The 20,230-nt window shown below is 37.3% G+C and overlaps 1 protein-coding gene across 1 annotated transcript in view; it reads right to left on the bottom strand.

Annotated features, from left to right (window-relative positions):
* The window catches only part of lcor (ligand dependent nuclear receptor corepressor), a 72,873-nt gene that overhangs the window by 11,175 nt on the left and 41,468 nt on the right, over positions 1-20,230 (bottom strand). Inside the window, exons 3-6 of the mRNA XM_058640080.1 lie at positions 16,915-16,994; positions 12,806-12,938; positions 4,437-4,925; positions 1,254-1,338 (exon numbers count right to left, since the gene is read on the bottom strand). Of these exons, the coding sequence (XP_058496063.1) occupies positions 1,254-1,338; positions 4,437-4,925; positions 12,806-12,938; positions 16,915-16,994 (787 nt within the window). The remainder of the gene's footprint in view (positions 1-1,253; positions 1,339-4,436; positions 4,926-12,805; positions 12,939-16,914; positions 16,995-20,230) is intronic.

Below are 20,230 nucleotides of genomic sequence, written 5' to 3'. Positions count from 1 at the left end.
CATAACACACAGCACGATGCAGAAGATTTTGATGAACCTTCTTCAACAGAATTGCCAATGTTCATCATTTGTCTACCTAACCATTGTAATTTAACCCAGACAAGTTTCTAAAAACATAATGCTCACAGATTCACAATGTTTTACACCTGCAGTGGTTTTGGGATCCCTGCCCTTGACCTGACAGGGATTCAAACCCGCAAACCCTCTGGTTATAAGCCCAATTCCCTTACACTCATCCATGGGCTGCCCCCTTTTTCTATATACACTAAATGAACTAATACGCAAACTCATTTGATTTTACTCTAATTGCTGCTTTTGTTTGCTTTGATCACATTTGAACAAGCTCCTGTTGGTGCTGTGATGCATTCAGGTGCTGTGGGAATATCTGAATATCTATGTTCCTATGTTTGGGCAAAGGAGGATTTCTAGATGATATCTTATATGTGCTCTGACCTCCAAACATATTTATAAAATTGTCTACAGCTGTTGTTATTTTCCAGAACCATTTCTGCCAGCTCCTAATTCAAATCTCCAAATAATATCCAGGTCTCTCTCTCAGTGTGAGACAGAGTGTTCTGCCTGCTGCATGCCCAATTTTCCAGACATTTTCCAAAGTTAATGTCCAGAAATAGCTGTGGATACCTTGATTGTTCCACTAATAATTTTCAAATCCTAGCTCTCTTTTCATTGTCTTTTGACTAAACAAGAAGATGTGTACATCTACTTCAACTCATGTTTGGTTTTTGAATACAAACAAAGGCGAAGACTTAAGCTGATGTGGAAGTGTATGAAAACTGTCAGGGGGCAACTCCACTGGATTGTAGGTAATTCTATGAGAGAATGATTAACGGCAACAGAAAACATCTTCCTGAAGGGTTTATGGTCATAATCTCTATGCTTTCAAGACAGCATGGCATCCATTTTGTAAATTAGTCAAATTGACCATAAAGCAAATGGTGTGATTGACAGATATGATCATCGACGGACAAAAAACAAACAAACCAGAAAATCTGTGAGTGATGATTGTCAATGTCAATATTTAGTTTTCTACAACTGAGAAGCCTGACAGTGGTTAGACCTCTCATCCCCAATCTTACACAGTGTCATCACCATCATCATCATCATCATCATCGTCATCTTCACTGTGTTCAGCAGCTACAACGACTACAAGGAGCGCTTGAACTTCTCCAGAGTTGTTTCAGACACACGGCTGCGCTGCTCTGCTAACAGTTTGACTAATCCTGTTATCTTACCCTTTGACCCCAGAAGCAGGGGGGAAGCCGGTGAAGGTTTTGTCTGAGCTGAGGTTCTTCTTGGTGGAGAGGTCCAGGACACCATCTGATGGGAAAGACACACAGGAGAAAAAACATTATTCACCTGGGATTTCAAATCCACTTCAAAACCTCATTTTGCTTTAAAGAAGACACACAAGGATGAAGGAACGCATATGTAAATAACCTAATTACTACTCTTGGTATTCCTTCTCAAAGGCATTAAGCTTGAAATAAATAAAATAATCTGTCATTGTTAAACCATTTTACATAGTTGTGGTAAATAAATCTGTTGGTTTTGTATATGAAACTGAAGCAGATACGTATTTCTTGCAGTTATTGAGACTAGTCTTCTGGAATCATACATTACATATTAAATCTATTTAATGGCAGTTTTATTAATAAAAAAACAAATGTTGCGTGGAGTCACTGAAATCAAAGAGTCAAGGTAAAGGAAATCAATTTATAATTAAAACAATGAGTAAGAAGTTAGTAAAAAGAAAGAGACATTAAAAAGAGAATGAAGTCAAATGGGTAAAAGAAGCAGAAAAGGATAGTGCTATACAATTTACACACTACGAATACAAGAGACAGAAATTATAGTGTGTAAGTCAAGTAATAAAAGAAAAAGTTAATACATTGAAGCCATGGCCATGGATTTTGTGAAGTTAGTGTTTAACTAAAAGATAGTTTCAGTTTAAAAGTTGAACCCATTAAAGCCTGCTGCTACAGAATACTGTCACTAACTAACAGACACAATCTCCCTTATTACCCATAATGAACCATGATATTTACTTGCCACATCCTGATGATAATTTTAGATGCAATCAATTCTACACATCTTGTTTATTTTCAGCACATTCCCGTTCATTCATCATGACATTTGTTTTATATTAGGTTTGTCATCTGATTTTCACTGAACCCGAAATATACAACAGTAACAATAATGGTTATGATCACAACCGGGATTTGTTAAAACTGTAAATATCCCAGTGTACATCAGTTGAGACAAATAAATATTGGGTAAAACATTTAATATTTTGCTAATAACGCTTGGAAATATGGCATCATGTTGTGTGTGTAAGATCATATTCCAGGCACACACACACACACACCATGTGTAGGGACACAATACTGATCTGATTTTTAAATTTTTTTTCTAATGAAAATGTGCAAAAAATGCAAATTCAAAAATTAAGATAAGACTCAAATTGTTTCCCCCCTTCCTGAACACTTCCATAACAACAAAGTCATATGACAGTCAGGAAAAACTCATTTTCTGTTAGTCAAACTTGAGGAGTGTTATTAAAAAATACATTATCTTTCAACAAAATTAAGATCCTGACACAGAAAACAAAAACACAGAAATGGGAAAAGTACACACATACACCCGAAAACATATGGCCTCTCTTTCTGTGTTTGTTGGTGTAATCCCTAAAGTGCAGCTGACCTTTCTGACCTCCTCGCTAATCTCCAGCAGCTTTTTGTCATTTAATCAGACAAAAGAGAGAACATTAAAAACAAAAAAGTGTCTTTATGCCACAGAAAGAAGATGGGGAAAAAAAAGGATGAATATAGTCATGCGACAGTAATCAAGACTCAAGAACTATGTGTGTGCACAATATGTTGGCTCTAAAATGAACTTTAAATGAACTTCAGCCACAAGATGTCCATAACAATTACAAAGCAGTTACACTAATGAGGTCCTTCCTTCTCTGAGAAAATAAACATGTACGTCTATGTTAGCATGCCAGTTTTGAGAAGTCGTGTTTTCTGTTGTACAGTGATTTATCTCATTTCTCAAAAATAGGCCATAAAAGTAGATGACACATGAAAAAAAAAAAAAAACAACATTAATGCTGCTCAACAGAATATATTTGGAACTTTTTAAAGGAACAACATGAATAAAAAACAGGATTGACTCAAAATCCTCCTACAACCCACAAATGATAAGCAGTAAGAAATGAAAGTATGAGCGACACAAACATCTACAGCAGCGTGTGTCACATGCTCACTCTCCTGCATCAGTGTTTTCAGCTCATGGGGACAATGAGGCTGTTGGGGCTAAAAGATTTGAACACCAAAGTGCCAAATAACATATTTGGATTGACTGAACACTTGTCTGTGTGTGGGGAAAAAATAACTGTTTACATTGTTATTGCATAATTGCCTTAAGTATTCAGCTATTTATCACTTTATCTTGTATTTTAAAGCCGCAAAACAAGTAAACCTTGACTTTGTCAACAGGAAATGTAGAAAATGTCCTCATTCCTACAATTACGCTGTAATTTAAAGGAACGTGTGTGTGTATATGATCCAGGTTTGAGGATAATCTGAATTCATCTAAAAGGTGTTTTATGTTCATGTGTGTTTGTGTGTGCGGGAGAGACAACTTGTGAGAACACAGTAAATGCCTAAATCTTTTTAGTAAAAATGAAGGAGGCTTACTGTAAGCAGATTCCAAAGAGATGGTATTAAAGTGGGTGAACGGTCACAATGTGGTTAAATGCTGAAACAATGGGCTGAGGCTTTAAACCAGCAGCCTGGTCGGTGATGGAAACACCGACCACCCGCTGGTTTGGTTTGATTAAATGGAGACGGAAACCATGGGCTATATTTCAGAGACGAGCATCTGCCAGCGCTCAGTCCAGACGAGGATGTATGTTCAGTGATTTTGTTGGAAACTAACCTGTTTGCTTCATCTGTCAGTTTTAAAAATAAAGATGGCTTGAGTTTTCTTGTCTGGTAATTGTTGCTGCAGCAAAGGTTGAAATAAATTAAGAAAAAAAAGACAATTTCAAATTTCAAAATTTGAATGTGTGATTAATGGATTAGTTGTTTGATCCAAAACATCTGTGAAATTAAAGTAATTCAATTAAAATATCTGGCAATTACTTTTGTCCATTGTAATTATTAAATTCTTGTAACCCTAAAAATCAAGTTGGACTTTATTGGTAAATTATATTAAAATCAAGTGATCACCTTCCAGTGATTCATTAAATACATAGCTAATGATTTATTTTTTCCTCTGAACCTTTGGCAGCACGAGATTTTTGAATCAATTGTATCATATTTTAATCATGTGGTTTTAGTGTAGATTAAAATAAAGCCTTGGTAATCCTGCAGAGAATTTAGTGACAAAAACAGGCTTCCATTTCCTCTCACCTTGCTGGCTGGGCTCTGTGTCGACCTGGTTCTTTTTTACGGTGAGGTCCAGCGGGCCGTCCTGGTCGGCCATGAGTAGTTTGCTGAGGACGGGGTTCTGTGCAGAGGCAGCAGCTGTAGCTCCTCCCCCTCCTCCATTACTGGCTCCTGTGCCGTTGCTGCTCTGGGTGCAGGCAGGTGCTGAGGTGGTAGCAGCGGTGGTAGCATTAGCGGGGGCGGGGCTGAGGCCCTGCCCAGGAGTTGGGGACGGGGAGGAGGAGGCAGACGATGGAGGGGAGCTGGGCGCCGGCAGGGGCCCGGGCGGGGAGCATGGGGCCGGAGCCAGAGACGACGCTCTCGGTAGGCTTTGGTCCTTCATGGTGCCGTTGGGCAGGGGCAGGTCGTCCTGAGTAGTTTTTGAGGTATATTCGGCAGCGAACTGGCGGATCATTCGCTGCATGATCTCACGAGCCACTAGTGGAATGTGAGGGTCTGAGAAACTTGGTAGGTCTGCAGAGAAACAACACAGAGGAGCAAACACATGAGCGTCCCCTTTTCAACAGCCAATTTATCCAAAAAACACTCTGCTTATTGACGGTGATGAAAGCATGATATTAGTGTGTACAGCTGATTATCTTTGGACTATACCTTGAGCCATTTCTTGTTTACACTTTTACACTACATTAAAGAATTCTCCTTTACTATCTCAACCAATTATCGGCCTGACTTATTATTGGGGGCTGATATTTGACATTTTGTTGTATATTGGTAAGTAATTAAAAAGTGTGCTACTGTGGCTCTGCTGCCGTCGCTTCATCTTGGCCATTTGATCTCAGGCTGGTTCAACTGATGACAGCAACACAGAGTTTTGCCGCTCATTTGAATCTGATACCAAACATTCATCAAAATGATGGAGAAAAAAGGAGAAAAGGCTGGGATGTTATTCTTTAGCTCAACTCATAAGAGGGCAATTTCAGCATTTACATTCTTTTCATTTAGGGATCATGTAAAAATATTGAATTAATAATTATTATTAAGGTATTTAAACACACATGGTTTCAAAATATCAGCCTCATTAAGTAGTAAAAATCTGTATCAATATTGGCACTGAAAAAACAATATTGTCGAGTCCTATTTCAGACTATATATATTAAATATTAAACATATTTTTCTTTGATCTTTATGCCCATGAGCACGTGTGTGCACAGACAGACCTTGTTTTAGAAATCCATCCATCCAACTATGTGCTACAAGTTGATTAAATCACTGCTAAATACACGCTGAGCAAAACAGTGACAATGACGACACTCATTTGTTATTAATGCATAATCTGGCACTGTCCCAGTTAAACAAAAGTACTTATCTCTTGATAAACAGCAGGATTTTTGTTTGTCACTGAGTCAGATGCTGAAATCCTACAAACAATACATTAGCCCCCAAATAATCTAATCCTGTAGATATTATGTTATAACCCAGAAACCACATTTATGCTGCTCTGTATATAATCAATATCCACCACCATGATGTCACATAGCTGCTATTTTCCAGCTAAGATTTCCCAGCATGCTCTCTGATTTTAACTCTGATTGCTATTTCAACACAGCATGTGCTGGAGGTGCTTTTAGCTCAGAGAACGTGTGAGCAAAAACACAACAAAAACAATTGTTACTACAACAGCACAACACTATAAGACAAGATAAGATAAGATAAGATAATCCTTCATTAGTCTTACAATTTAGACATGTACACAACAGTAAAGGTCATTTATAATTAACATGCATTTCACATCTATGAATGTAAAATATAAAAGATTTGAACTTATCATATTATTTAACTGATATGTTCCCAAACTTAAATAATGTGACTTCCATTAAAACATAATGGATCTTGTCTTATTTTATCTCATCTTATGTCACTGTTATCTAAGGCCGTCTGTTATTATAATCTATCTATGTTATAATAATGTATTGTAAATATTGACGCTGTAAAAAATAAATAATTACATGTTTTGCAGACGATTAAAAACAAACAGAACCATCTCTGCTCTATGAACACAACAGAGATATATTTGGAAAGAAAATCCAAACAGTGAGCAATATAATAATATAATAATCACCGCTGAATAAAGATATGACACTGGTTGGAAGAATGTGTCACAACTAGTGTTTGAAACATTAAACACAAAGCTGTTTTGTAATTGTCAGCTGTGGTGATGTACTTATAAATGAAAAACTGAAAAACTAAATAAAACAATGGAAACATTTCCAACAATGTTTTTGTAAACCATTCATATTTTGTCACATTTAAGACAAACTTTCACTCGCAGGCTGCTGCACGGCTCTGCCACAGAGCTGTTTGTTACATCTGCTGCTATTTGTTGTTTGAGATAGATTACTTAATCCACTGTTAATGGTATTGGATGGTATTATGCTGTTGTTGTTACACAACACATGACACTGTAATCCCTGCTCATGGAATGATATTTAAGCCAAAATACACACATTTTTGGCTTAAACTTTGCTTCCAAACTGAAGCATATGTGTTTAAATTGGTCCCAATGAGCCTCTCTTTCATTGTTCTTCTCTGAGACACCAGGATGCAGTTTTCTTGGGCAAACGCTGACTTGATTAACGCCGCAGATAAATTGCATTGCAGCCATTATAACAAACAAAACAAAGAAGATAATAACATTCTCTTGGTGTCAATCACTGGTAATGGAAGCTGAATTGACAAAACAACTCCAGAAAAACAACTGGAGAAAAAAAAAAAAAGAAAATAATTTAATTGACGGAGGAACAAAAGCAGGTGAAGATGGAAGTGATGAAGAGGGTGAGCTCAAGGAGAAGAGACGCTTCAAACAGGAAAGGCAGTTTTCCATTAAACCTCAAGTACCTCACTTGTTTCTCAAACACTTTTTTTTAGCTTATTTGTTGAAATCCACTTTAGTTCCTGACAGCCATCTTTAATTAAAGTCTGTGTGTAAAACAGGAATTAATATTATTCAATCATGGAACAAGAACACTCAGTGAGCACAGACTTCTGCTAAGGCATCTGTGTTTTAATTTCAAGATCTTTCTTGATCTGCATAGAAATGTTCCTGCTTATAGTTATTAACATTTTACATTAACATTCATCCTGATCTGTGACAATGTTGCTGAGATATAGGCTACATCTGAATCATGGGACTGAACCATGTTACATTGAAATGGCCACCAAATTCGTTATTTGGATCAGATCTGGATGAAACTTTGTCTGATTGTGTGATCCAGTCAAAATATAGAGTTCAACTACTGTGCAAACAACGACCTCCAGAGTTTTGGGGGCAGAGCTTTAACACGAGCACCGACAGAAGTGGGCGGCATGTATCAGCATACGAGTTACATTAAGTTCAAATCTAGTCTCTTATGGTGAATTTATCCGTTTACGCGGGGCGAGCCAGTGGAGAAACGCCATAAGCTAAGCATTTTAACAAATAATGTATTTTGGGGGTGTTTACAATTTATTTAAGTCCTGGCATATATTCTAGGGTCTTTACAATAATGACTTGTTGAAGTGCTAAAGAAAGCTTCTGTAATGTGGCAATATACGAGACATACACTGAGTTTTCTGCGCTGCTGTCAAAGATCCAAACACGTCCGAGCAGTTTGCAGATTCTTTAAGAGAAAAATCCAGTAAGTGCTTTGGTTTCCTGGAAATATGTCAGTAAATATACAGTATGGGGCTCCATTTTGACAGGAGCATGCTGCCACCTTGGGAAATCTCATGGGGAAAAGCAAGCATGCAGTCACTGTAGGAGCTGTGATTGTTATAGGAAATGACCATTGTGTAACACGGCAGGCTCGTGTAAAAGTACACAAGAGCTCAGGAAGCTGCATTTTCTTTATTTAAAACAAAACATTTCCACATTTAGTTTAGGAATTTTAACGTCCACCCTGTGAGTGGAAGCTTCCTGAGTCGACACAGTCAACAGGAACTAATGTGTTGGTGATTACATGTTGTTCAAATCATGATTATGTGCAGCAGTGTGTATGCAGTAGGTCAGATGTACTGTGGCAGTGGGCGGTGACATCACATCACAGTGCACCCTGGTTCCATCATAGCTGTATTTTACACTTGAAATGATCCAGTGTGTGATCATAAGGGTTCTAAAGATAAGGACATACAGATAACGACTGTGAACACAGGCGTCTTTTAATTGCAAAACAAAAATGTGATTTGAAGATTTTTGCTTTATACAATTTCAGAAATGGAATAAGAACGAGAAATGTTCTTTTTACTGTGCCAAATAATTCATTGTCCAATGAACCTGCTTAGTTCTTTAAATCCATTGTTCACAGCTATGAAATTACAAATATTTGCCAATTAGGAGGAAGGATCAATAACATGTTTGCAGTTCATCTGGTGAAAGGGTTTTGGTTTTCTGCTTTTGTTTAAAATGGACAAAATGTAGGCATTTATAACTGTCTCAAGTTACTTATAGTTTTTATAATAATGCTAATGATATTTTTTAACCACGAATAACAAGTTTACAAGTGTACAATATAACACATAAATCTAATTTTTATGTGTTGGAACTAGGCCTGGGCAAAAGTTTAATAATTACATATATCTATCTATCTTTATATATATACATATATATATATATATATGTATATATATGTGATTTTGAAAATTGAAAATTGCGAGGTGTGTTATTAATTACTCATTTAAAGTTAATATACAACATCATGGGTGACTTGTCTCCTTGTCTTTGTGTCTTTTTTAACCCTTTAAGAGCAGAAAGCTGTTTCAGCCACAGAATAAGCGACAGTGTATGTGTTTGTCCCATCAGGGCAATGCCTGTGCGCCTGTTTATCATCTATATATAGCGGCTCTGCGGGCAGCTCCGCCTGTGTGAGTATAGCTGGATTGATTAGGACCGAGCATTGATTGGACAGACATCTGTTTCCTCCCTCCCTCATGGAGAAAAAAACACAACACAACACAATAAGTGTCTGCCTCAGGACACAACGTCTTACATTTGCAGTTCAGAGGGAAATATAACAACTCAGCAAACATTCAGACGTTTATTCAATTTGTTTTGACTCCACAATACAAAGTATGATATGAAAGTTACCGCAGCATCCACTGTTCATTCATCTATTACTTTAATCCGATTTCCTGAGCTTAATGAATTAAATAACGAGGTTTTTGTTTCATAATCTAATTTAAATGTAATACATTTTTAGTATTATGTTGTTGTTTTTTCCTGGAAAATGACTGTCACACTTGTGGCATCACATTAATAATGTCAGATATGCTTTTAGTTTTACCAAGATTTGAAGATTTCATACTACAAAATTCCATTGAACAGGAACACGGACACTGTGTGTCATGATGTGTGTCCAAATATTTCAACAAGTTAGTGATCATTTAGATTTCTTGTGCTGTTGTACGAGGTAATGCAAGATTTATTGATTGTTGATCGATTACTATATTAATCCTCAACTATTTTGACTAGAATCAATGAGATTGAATGTGTTTTTAATAATTAAACCAAACCAACAAAGAACATTAAACATTACAACAAGACATTTGGGGTAACACTCACTGATTTCAACATTGTTTTGGATGAAACACCTGATCGAATAACCCAGGAAATAATCGTTAGTTTCAGCCCTAACACAAAGTCAATGTCTAAGATGGAGCTCATTGTAGTGAATGCTCTCCCTGTGTTCAGAGCCTGCGGAGGTCAATGTGGCTCATGCTCAGTGAAAGCGCCTGAAAAAAATAGATTTAAGCCAAATCTACACTCAAATGTTTACTATTTTAGGAACACAGTATGTTTGCCACTGTCACTAAAGTTTGTGTCTGTAAACTGCTCAGTCCACAAGCTTTTAAGCAGTGATCAGCAGTTGCTTTGTGTGAACTCTTCACTTCATTACATATCTAGCGTGAATGGAAGTGAATTTCATGTCACTTGCACTGTCTTTGTTTTTGGAACTGTGTGCAATCTCTCCATGAAAGAGAGATTTGCTCTGTGTTTGTGTGAATCCACCGAGAATCCACACACTCATATCCACATGAGCTTAGGTTAGAGAAACTATGTTACCATAATTATGGTGATGACACACTTATTTAGAATTAAGATAAATAACAAAAGTCACCTGAGACCTGAGACCATCATTTCAACACTCACATTAATGTGGTTACCAAGTCTGTCAACTGTTCTACACAGCACAGATTCAATCATTTATGGTGAAGCAGGATTTCTATTCTGAAAAATCTAAAAACTGAAAAAAAAACACCCTGGAATTTATGTTTTACCACAGCCTTCAGTTCAGATTATTATCATTATTATTATTATTATTATTTAAAAACACCAAACTCTTGTTTTTATCATTTGTTTCCTTATTAGATTGTGTTATTCATTTATTTTCAATTGCTTACAAAATGCCATTTTCCTTTGGATTCCTTTTTTTTTTGTAATATTATTACGCCATGATACCTTTTATATCCACCCTTTATTGCTTTAAAAATAAACGTTGAGGGTTTGTTATGTATGCCTACCTTCAGAAACACAAATTCATTCACTGTGTGTGTACTTCCGTCCTTTTGTATAATTGATTTTGTGCAAAGACTCGTACAATTTCAAAAGATAAACCTCTGCACCTCCTCGAACATTTCGCTCTTTTTGCTGCCGCCTACACATTTTGGACAGTTTCTATTGGCCTTCCTCTCTCTGCCCTCAGGCTCAAGGTTAGTAAACCGAGTCTTCAAAAAGGTATGGGAATAATTTGCTGTGGCATATGTGCCAGAACATTCGCAAGTATAGAAAATGCCAACAAAAAGGACTTCTTTTTTTTTTTTTTTTTAATTATTATAGCGTAAAGTGAAAGCAAATGCAAAACTTCTTTGCAATTAAATAAAATAATGCCATAATAAGGGACAATCAGTGCCCACTTTCCTTAGTGTTGCTGTATGTTTGCATTAATCATATAGCAGTTTTATATTTGGCTCTCAACATTTACGCAGAAATCCTCATGTGACTAATTATGTAAAACTCCTACGGTGAACCAGACAACTCCCATGGTCTAATTTTAAGCCTGTGTGCCATTAACACCTCATCAGATTCTGATCAGGCCCAGAAAAGGCTCCATCGTTCTCCTCCTTGATCAACTTTTAGGGAACTAATGCTTGATAATTTGGGCTGTGCTCGTATATTTTTTTGTCGTCTCTAGTATTGTGACGTATTCCCTGAGGATTTTGTGTACAGGCAACTCACAGATGATGAATCTTGTCCTATTTTTAAAGTCCCCGCCCTCCAAAATTCAGCAAAGGTAACTCATTATACCACCACCATGAAAAAAAGAAAGAAAAAGAAACTTCCCTCAGAGTTTCCCACATGGCCTCCTGCAGTAATCATGTCACCGTTGGTACAGGTCAGAAAAGTAGGTCATCGTCTTTGACACAGATCTGAACCAGTTTAAGGTCTACAGTACCTGCAGGGCAAGAACGCCTTTGTCCCAAATGCAACACTCTGGTAAAGTCTGTTGCTGATAAAGTATATGGTGTCCATCAGGGATTCATCCATGGTCCCTTTTTTAACAAAGTGCATATGTTCTCATATTATGTAGATGTTCCAGAACAAACAATGAATCAGTCTTACATACATTTGTTTCATTTATGTGTGTATCATACCAAGTTTATTAAGTTAAAACTAACAAACCCTCAAAGATGCAGTCTAACTGCCTTAAAACATTAACACGGCACCTTTAATAAATAATAAATAATAATAAATAATGCTTTATCTCGGTTTTAGATAAAACCCACAATAGATATTTCAAAGTAAGAACATTTAAAATCAACACTGTTCTTTTATAAGATATAATATATGAAATAGCAACCCTTTCTTAACCTATCTATCCTTGATAATTATAATATTGCAGAAAGGATGTCCACATTTTGTTTTCATAGACTGTAAGATATTTCCCTTTGACATGACAATGTATATGACCTTGTCCATACAATTCACATTCACGGTTATTCTCCTGTAATTTGGTGCGATCTGTGCCATGTTTGAGCAGATGTAACATTGTAGCAGTGGCCCTTTTTATAATTTTAAATGACTTTCCCGAGCTTTAATTGGTCAGTGTTCAACTCCAGTACATATGGAAAATAATTAAATGTTAGGAATTTCTGACATATTCACTATATGCTTCCCTATAGGTTTTATATCACATTAAAATGGTTTTGATTTCTCATGGGGATTAACCAAATTTTCTGGCTTAACCTGTTTGAAATACACCTCTGGAAACACAAAGACACTCGAGTTATTCATGACCAGAGGGGATGTGGTAATGAGTTAAGAAATCTGTGTGTGTGTGTGTGTGTGTGTGTGTGTGTGGTACCTTTTCTGTGGAACACAGCATTGAGGAAGTCTTGGGCCTGTCTCTCCAGCCGAGTGATCCGTGACTGCTCCTGTTTGAAGTCTTCACACTCAGACAGCTCCTGGCTGCCGCCACCGTTTTCTGCGCTGTGGTCCTGCAGAGACAAACACGTGTTTAAAGGTCCGCTTCATCTTCTCCTAACTGCAAACTACAGGAACGTGCAGATGTCTCCATTCTCTGCCCTGAAATTGGCTGCTTATGCTCCAGATCTCTGTCTGTGTTCATCATGGAACATCTTGTGGTGGCACTACAGCCTGATCTATTTATCTTATTGCAAATTTGATCATTTTAGTAACTAGAATCCCATTATAAATATAGATGATTTAAAAATACATCCATATTCATTAGTGTAGATTAGTAACAACCGTAGTCATTATAGCAATTGATCATTTAATTAAAGCCTGTAATTTGCTTGTGAAACTGGAAAGATTGGGTGGTGTATGTGTTGCTAACTTACTAACTAACTAACTAACTAACCTGCACACATGATCTCACAGCACATGACCAGTCGTCACGAGAGGGTGCAGCCAAAATTCACAGTCCTGCTACAGACGAGGACTTTTCGGTGATTTAAGGCGGAGCTTTGACCGGTGGGCCAGTGAGAGAGGGTGGGATGTTTCAGTCATATTTTGTCAATTTCTACTGGTCTACTCACGTTATATATTTGACAAAACTGATGAACAATAACATCACAAAAAAGAATATTAAGTGTTTTGGGATGGGATTTTGTTAAGGCAAAGCCTTCTATTCCTTGCAGCTTTAATTCTAGTTGCTAATCACATGTAGCTATGTCACTGTACCTTCATCCACACACACACACACACACATACTACTTTCCCTATATGATGTTTTTCTTTTTCATTCTTAAAAAGTTTTCTCTAAACATTGTTTCAAGACGTCATCATCCAGACGAGATCCGCCACAGTACATATGTCAGGCCTGTATGTGGCGCTGTAACGCAGCCGCATGAATACAATCTAATCACAGAAATGGGTCAGGGAAAAACCTCCCAAAGCACCAGTTCCACGCGGATAAAAATACAACATACATACGATACAAGAGAATAACTTCAGCCGATTCTCCTGAACTGGTTTTCATGTGTACAGGCCCCTGTGATTATCAACCAATAACCAATAACGTGACATCACAGGGTGAAGTGGCGGCGGGGTGGATGAGTGAGGCCCCATTGTTGGGAGCAGGCCCTTTTTAAAGCTTGCAGCCAATCAGACTGCTCCGTCAGGAAGTCCAGGGTCGAGACGTTGAGGGAATATTATAAGAGAAAGAAAGCGCTGCTGAATGTGAACGTGAATGGACTCTACATGTTGAAGAGATTAACACCCACCATTAGCGTTGTGTTTGTCAGCTGTAACGAGTATGTCGCTATTGTGTTTGAAACAGGGTAATTGTGTGTGTGTGTGTGTGTGTGTGTGTAAATGGTAAGAGACAAAGAAACAAACAGAGACAAGAGTGTCCTTTTAAGTCCATCCCTCCTGGTCCCTCTCTATATTTTAACCCCTCAGCTCTCGCTCTCTGTCTCTCTGTCTCTCTCTCTCTATATATCTGTCTCTCTCTCTGTGTCTCTGTCTCTCTCTCTGCTTTCGGCTTCAGATCAATGAATCAATTGTTCCCACCTCCTGAAGCTCCTCTGGCATTTCACAAACAAGCAGACGGTAATAACAGTGAAACTGGGAAAGCCTTCAAGCCCTGACAGATTAATAAAAGATGAAAATTGTATTGAGTGAGAAGAGGAATACAATTAAGCCTGCTGCAAAATTCACCTTTATTTGCACACTATGAGGCAAACATAATTATTGACCAATCAGACGATACGGCAGCAAGGATCTCCTCTAATCCCTGTTAGGGTTAGAGTTTTAATTGATATTTCTCTGAATTATTTAGATTTATTTTCTCGTCTGTTTGTGGCTGTAATTACGCCAAGGCTTTTTTTTTTGTTGGTTTTCAGTGCTGTGGTTTTATTAGCATGAGCAAATTGAGACACAAAAAAAGGCCGACAGAGAGCGACAGATGGGGGTTGACACAGTGGGGTAGTGGGGAAGCCGGGTTGTTTTTTAAGGAGACAGATGGTCGACCCTGGAGGTCAGAGCGGGGTCAAGTCGAAAAACAAGTCGGTGGGCCGAGGGAAGGATGGTGCCTCCTACTTCCTTCCCTCCTTCGTTTTGCCCCCTGTTCACTTGTGCCATCACACTCCAAAAATAAAGATGTGGATGGGAAACATCCCAAAAAATTGTTTTACAAAACTATTGAAGTGACAACACAGAGAATGTCTCATCTCCTGACCAAGACTACTGGATGCATTCAAGAACAGAATAAAATATGAATGAATTAGTGCAGGTTTCATTTGAATCTCTTCATCTATGAGCATGTGATTAAATCAAATGAATTTGATTTATGTTTGATGTTTAAAATATGTTAAATACATTTGATGTTTAAACATAAATTATGATTTATGAATCTTCAAATAAAAACAAAATCAAATCAAAAAAAATAAAGCATTAGAGACTAATGCCACTTACCACAATTGTATCTTATCTCTCTAATTATACCCTTTATATGTTTTACTGTATATTTTAAGCTATTTACTGATTTTATTTTTATTCTGCTGTTATTCAAATATGTTTTGATGAGTGATGTTAATTCATTATTAATCAATTGAATTGATTAACTGAAACTATTTTGATAATCCGTTAATCAGTTTTGATGACTTTTGATCTTTTGATCAATTAAAGAGAATTTCAGTGATCATGGCTCCTTAAATATAAGTTTAAATAATTGCACTCTACTCTGTATTTTCTTTAGTACCCAATTCTGAACATTTTAAGGTTGTTGTCCATGTTTATAGGTTTAATATCATTATTACAATTACCTCTCAATGGAATCTAAATGTTTTACACTTATACTAGTTCAAATCCATGATTAACATTGTCTTATTGCCACTTCTTCTGAAAATAATTTTGAATTGTGCTGATTTGTATGAAATGTACAATAACAATCAAGTCAGTTTGATTGCTTTGTTGTTGTTGTTTCTAAAGGATGAATCTGTCTCTTCTGTGGTGATCAAAACAGGGTTATTGACACACAGCAAAGTCCCCCAAATAAAAACCGATGCGCATATGCAAATGTACAACCATGGCTATTCTGCAGGGGGGCAAGTGCAACTACATCACACAACTGCTTTGTGTCTCGAGCAGAATAAGTAGTTCCACAAAATCCATGTGTGAATATGTATATGTGCATCGAGTGGTAGACTCATTATTATTCTGCTGCAATCACCTTTTTAGCCACTGATGAAAACTGGCCTGTAGCTGTGGGAGTCTCACTAATTTACACTTTACATTTCATGTTTACTTGAACACACCACACACACACACACACGCTGGTTTTTATATTTTAGTGAGGACACATCATAGACCAAATTCATTCCCAAGCCCTTTACCCTAACCTCAACCATCACAACTAAGTGCCTAACCCTGAAAAAGACCTTTAAAGCTGTGGGGTCCAGACAAAAGTCCCCACAAAGATAGATGTGTACATTTTTTGGACCTCACAAAGAAGTACATGCAAACAGCTAAACAGCTAAATCTTAGCCCTAAACTTAACCAGTTCCTCAGAAATTAGGTTTTGCCTCATAAGGACCAGGTTTTGGACTATGAGGAATACTGGTCCTGACAAGGTCCTGACAAATACAAGAACACACACACACCTCCAAATCAATATGGCACATTCCTTTCATAAATTGAGGTCAAGTCTGTGATGGTTGAAAAACACTAATAACAAGTGTGTGTGTGTGTGTGTGATGGTGGTGGTGGTGGGGGGGGGGGGGAGGCGGTTTCATGGTCAAAATGGCAGCAAACAAAAAAAAAGTCATTAAATTATTTATTTAAAATGTATATAAAAATTACAAATAGGTTTCATGATGTTCCTGTATACTAGGCTAAGCCAAACATTCACCCTTGAACTTGGTGGACAACGGCAACAAGGCTAATGCTGGTAAGTCATGTAAACATTTTGTATTTGGGTTGAGAAAAACTCTGGCATGTTGTGTCTCTTACCTTGACTCTTTCACGTCTTAAGCAGCAGAAGAGACAGTTTTCGTCGAAGGACCAGTCAGAGACTTCCTCCGGCTCACAATCTGCGTTACATACAGAAAAACACAGGAAGCAGCAGGTTAAGTCGAGACAAATTCAATCGCTGGTAATCCTCAGTGACACAGTGCACAACTCGTCAATGATGTCAATAGATAATTGCAAACTCTATTTGCATTTGCTAATTTCAACCCAAAAGCTGGCAGTGGTGGTTAGGTCATCAGACTGAGGACAGTAACATGGGGCCGGTCCAGGATTCATGGCTGGCTGAATGTGGTGGCAATGCTATTTAAGTTTGGGCGTCTTACAGCTGAGTTAATGGACTATATGCATGGAGCATCAATTAAAACTCAGGCTTAAATATAAGCCAGGAGAATCTTGGACTATTGTCATTTAACATTGGACACTTTACTACTTTAGTCATTGTTTCAGGAGTTTGCGCTGACAGATAAAAAGGAAAAAAGGCGTTTAATTCATGCATCGTGAGTTATTAGCAGATATTAGCAGATATTTGTCTCATAATTATTTTAACCACACTGAGGCAAAATAAGAAGATAATGAGCTGCCTTTAAGATCAGTGGTGTCTTTTATTATTACTACAAATCATACAACGAGCCTGACAAGGTCCACAAGGTTATGCAGCTGGTGTTCAGACACAAAGTACTGTGCACGTGTGGCCATGGGTGTACATACATGCTGTGTTCTTAACAATATAACAGATCACTGCTACAGTGTGTCTCTTCCCATCGGGCCACAGATAAATGGACAGTCTATTACTCACCCATTTTATCTCTTCCTCTTACTGTAATGAAAAGGTTAAAGGTGAGCTGTGCTTGAACCCTGCGGTTGTGCCACTTGCAATATCCCTGGGAAGGCGCCAATTAGCTCCAGTCCCACTGCTAACATGACCCCCCCCCCCCCCAACCCTCACAGTTGTCTGGGTGTGTGTGTGTGTATGAGAGAGAGAGGGAGAGAGAGAGAGAGAGACTGTTTACATGAATCTTTAACTGGATGCATGTTTGCATTTACATGCACTTAATTTATCAGGTCATTGTTTCCATGGCAACATGTTTTTTCCTAACTCTCATAATAAAACAAGAAACAATGTCTTTGTTTCATATTTACAGAAACCTGAATGAGGGTCTACTGTACTGTTTACTGTATTTGCTGTATTTGTTTCTGTGGCAGAACTGGAAAGTCCACCAAACTCACAGGTTCCCACAGCTTTTTGGGAACCAACATTCTGGATTGTGCACATTTTTCAGTAATTCAAATAATGGTTGAGGTTAAAGTATTGTGGGTATAGAGATTCAGGTGGCAGGGTCTTCTTTTGCTGCTTTATCTCACTGTTTGACAGCTGTTTCAGACTGTGAACTGACGTATTTGACACTTTGTTCACTGTTCACTCTCCTGCATCAAAGTCCAAAAAAAAAATTGCTGGTTTACTGCAATTTAACGTGAACTAAGGATTTCAAACAGTGTAGTCACAAAATAACACATTTGAGCTGACTGAGTTCAAGTGTTAACTATGAGACAGTGCTTACTTAAATATCACTTCATGTGGAAGAAACAAATGGAAAGAACAGGTTTTCAAAAACAAAACAAACTCTGGGAATATAGCTAAGATTTTGGATACTGTCTTTAAAGCTGTTGCATTGATAATCTTCATATATATGTATATGTATATATATATATGCATATATATATATATATGTATATATATATATATATATATATATATATACATATATATATATATATTGGTTAAAAAATACATGGAATCGGCACAATTGTATTTTTAAAAAAAAGTCACTTAATAACACTTATAGCAGAATTGAACACACGTAAATATCCCTCATTGAACATTAATAAGCCAAAAAAATAAAGCAGGTATTATCTGATAATAATTAAATTTGTTTAGAAACACAAACATTCTCAAAGAAAACTTTCGAAGAGTGCAGAGAAACGACCTTTGTGCAGCTTTATATTCACACATATCTCACATGTAGACTAACGATATCCACGTGCAAATTTTCAGACAGCTTGACGAACAACTGCAGCCCAGGCACCAATATTGTGCCACGTCTCTAGAGTGGAATTCTGGGAAACATTGGAAATCACTAATCACTGATGTGGAGAGGGATGAGCGCCACTGCAGGCTGATGATTTATGAAACACATTTTGGCTTTCTGTCAAAATGTATGGAAGTCTCTGAGTCGCTCATGTGGCGACCGTGTGCATGAGCGGCTGCTTCACTCAGAGACAGTGTGCATGCAAGTGTGATATATGAGTGAAAATATTGGAAATATTCTAAAAATGCCTTAAGTTGATGGGGGAGGGGGTCACATGACTACAGGACGCCATGTTGACCTCCTTTTATCTGAGATGGGAGGGAATGAGGGAGAGAAAGAGCGGGAGCTGGGTGTTTAGGTGAGGTTGGGCCTGAACTGGAGACAGGCAGCTAATCATATGATATTATTATATATATATTATACTATTATATATATATATATATATATATATATATATATATACATCAGTTTTGTGGTGAATTTGACCATACTTTATGTTTTGTGAGTGTGTGCTTTCCCCCACAACTTGGCTATGGTGCTCAGTGCCATAATAGCCCATAATGTTGCATTATGTTAATTAAATGAGGAGACGCATGTAGGAGAGCTCTAAAAACACACAGGGATCCTGAGCACTGAAAACTATTTCTGATGTATTGTATAATAGATTGTTTTTAAATGAGCGTGGATGACAGCTCTGTGGAAGGTGTCGTCCGTCTAACGTCGCCATTGTTTTTCGTTTCTAATGACATTACAGCCCTGCTGACGGCAGCTGCTCTGTATTTAATTTGATATCGATATATATCGCGATATAAATCAAATCAATACTTGTATAAGGCTGGGTGATATGACTTATACATACAGTGACAGCGGGACATGTTCAGGGTTTGGGAGATGTATGTGGATATGAAGCTATTCACGTTTTTTTACTTGTCTCATGAGAAGTTTATGCTTCTCAAAGGAGAGTGACAATACATTATAAAGTATAATATATACTGTTTATTTTATCTGTATTACATGACCTTAAAATGCACTTATTATTGCCTTTCATTTCAGATAATGCCCGTTTTATTTCTTTGGCTTTTATATGTTAAATGAAGGATATTTACAAGTGTTGAATCTTTTTTTTCTTAAATCAATAAATAATATTTCATTCATAATATTTAGCGTAATTGATAAATATAGTCAATATAAAAACAATATCAATGCAACAG

Source organism: Solea solea, chromosome 10 (genome assembly GCF_958295425.1).
Source record: "Solea solea chromosome 10, fSolSol10.1, whole genome shotgun sequence".
NCBI classification, from domain to species: domain Eukaryota; kingdom Metazoa; phylum Chordata; class Actinopteri; order Pleuronectiformes; family Soleidae; genus Solea; species Solea solea.
This window is presented reverse-complemented; position numbering and strand designations above follow the sequence as displayed.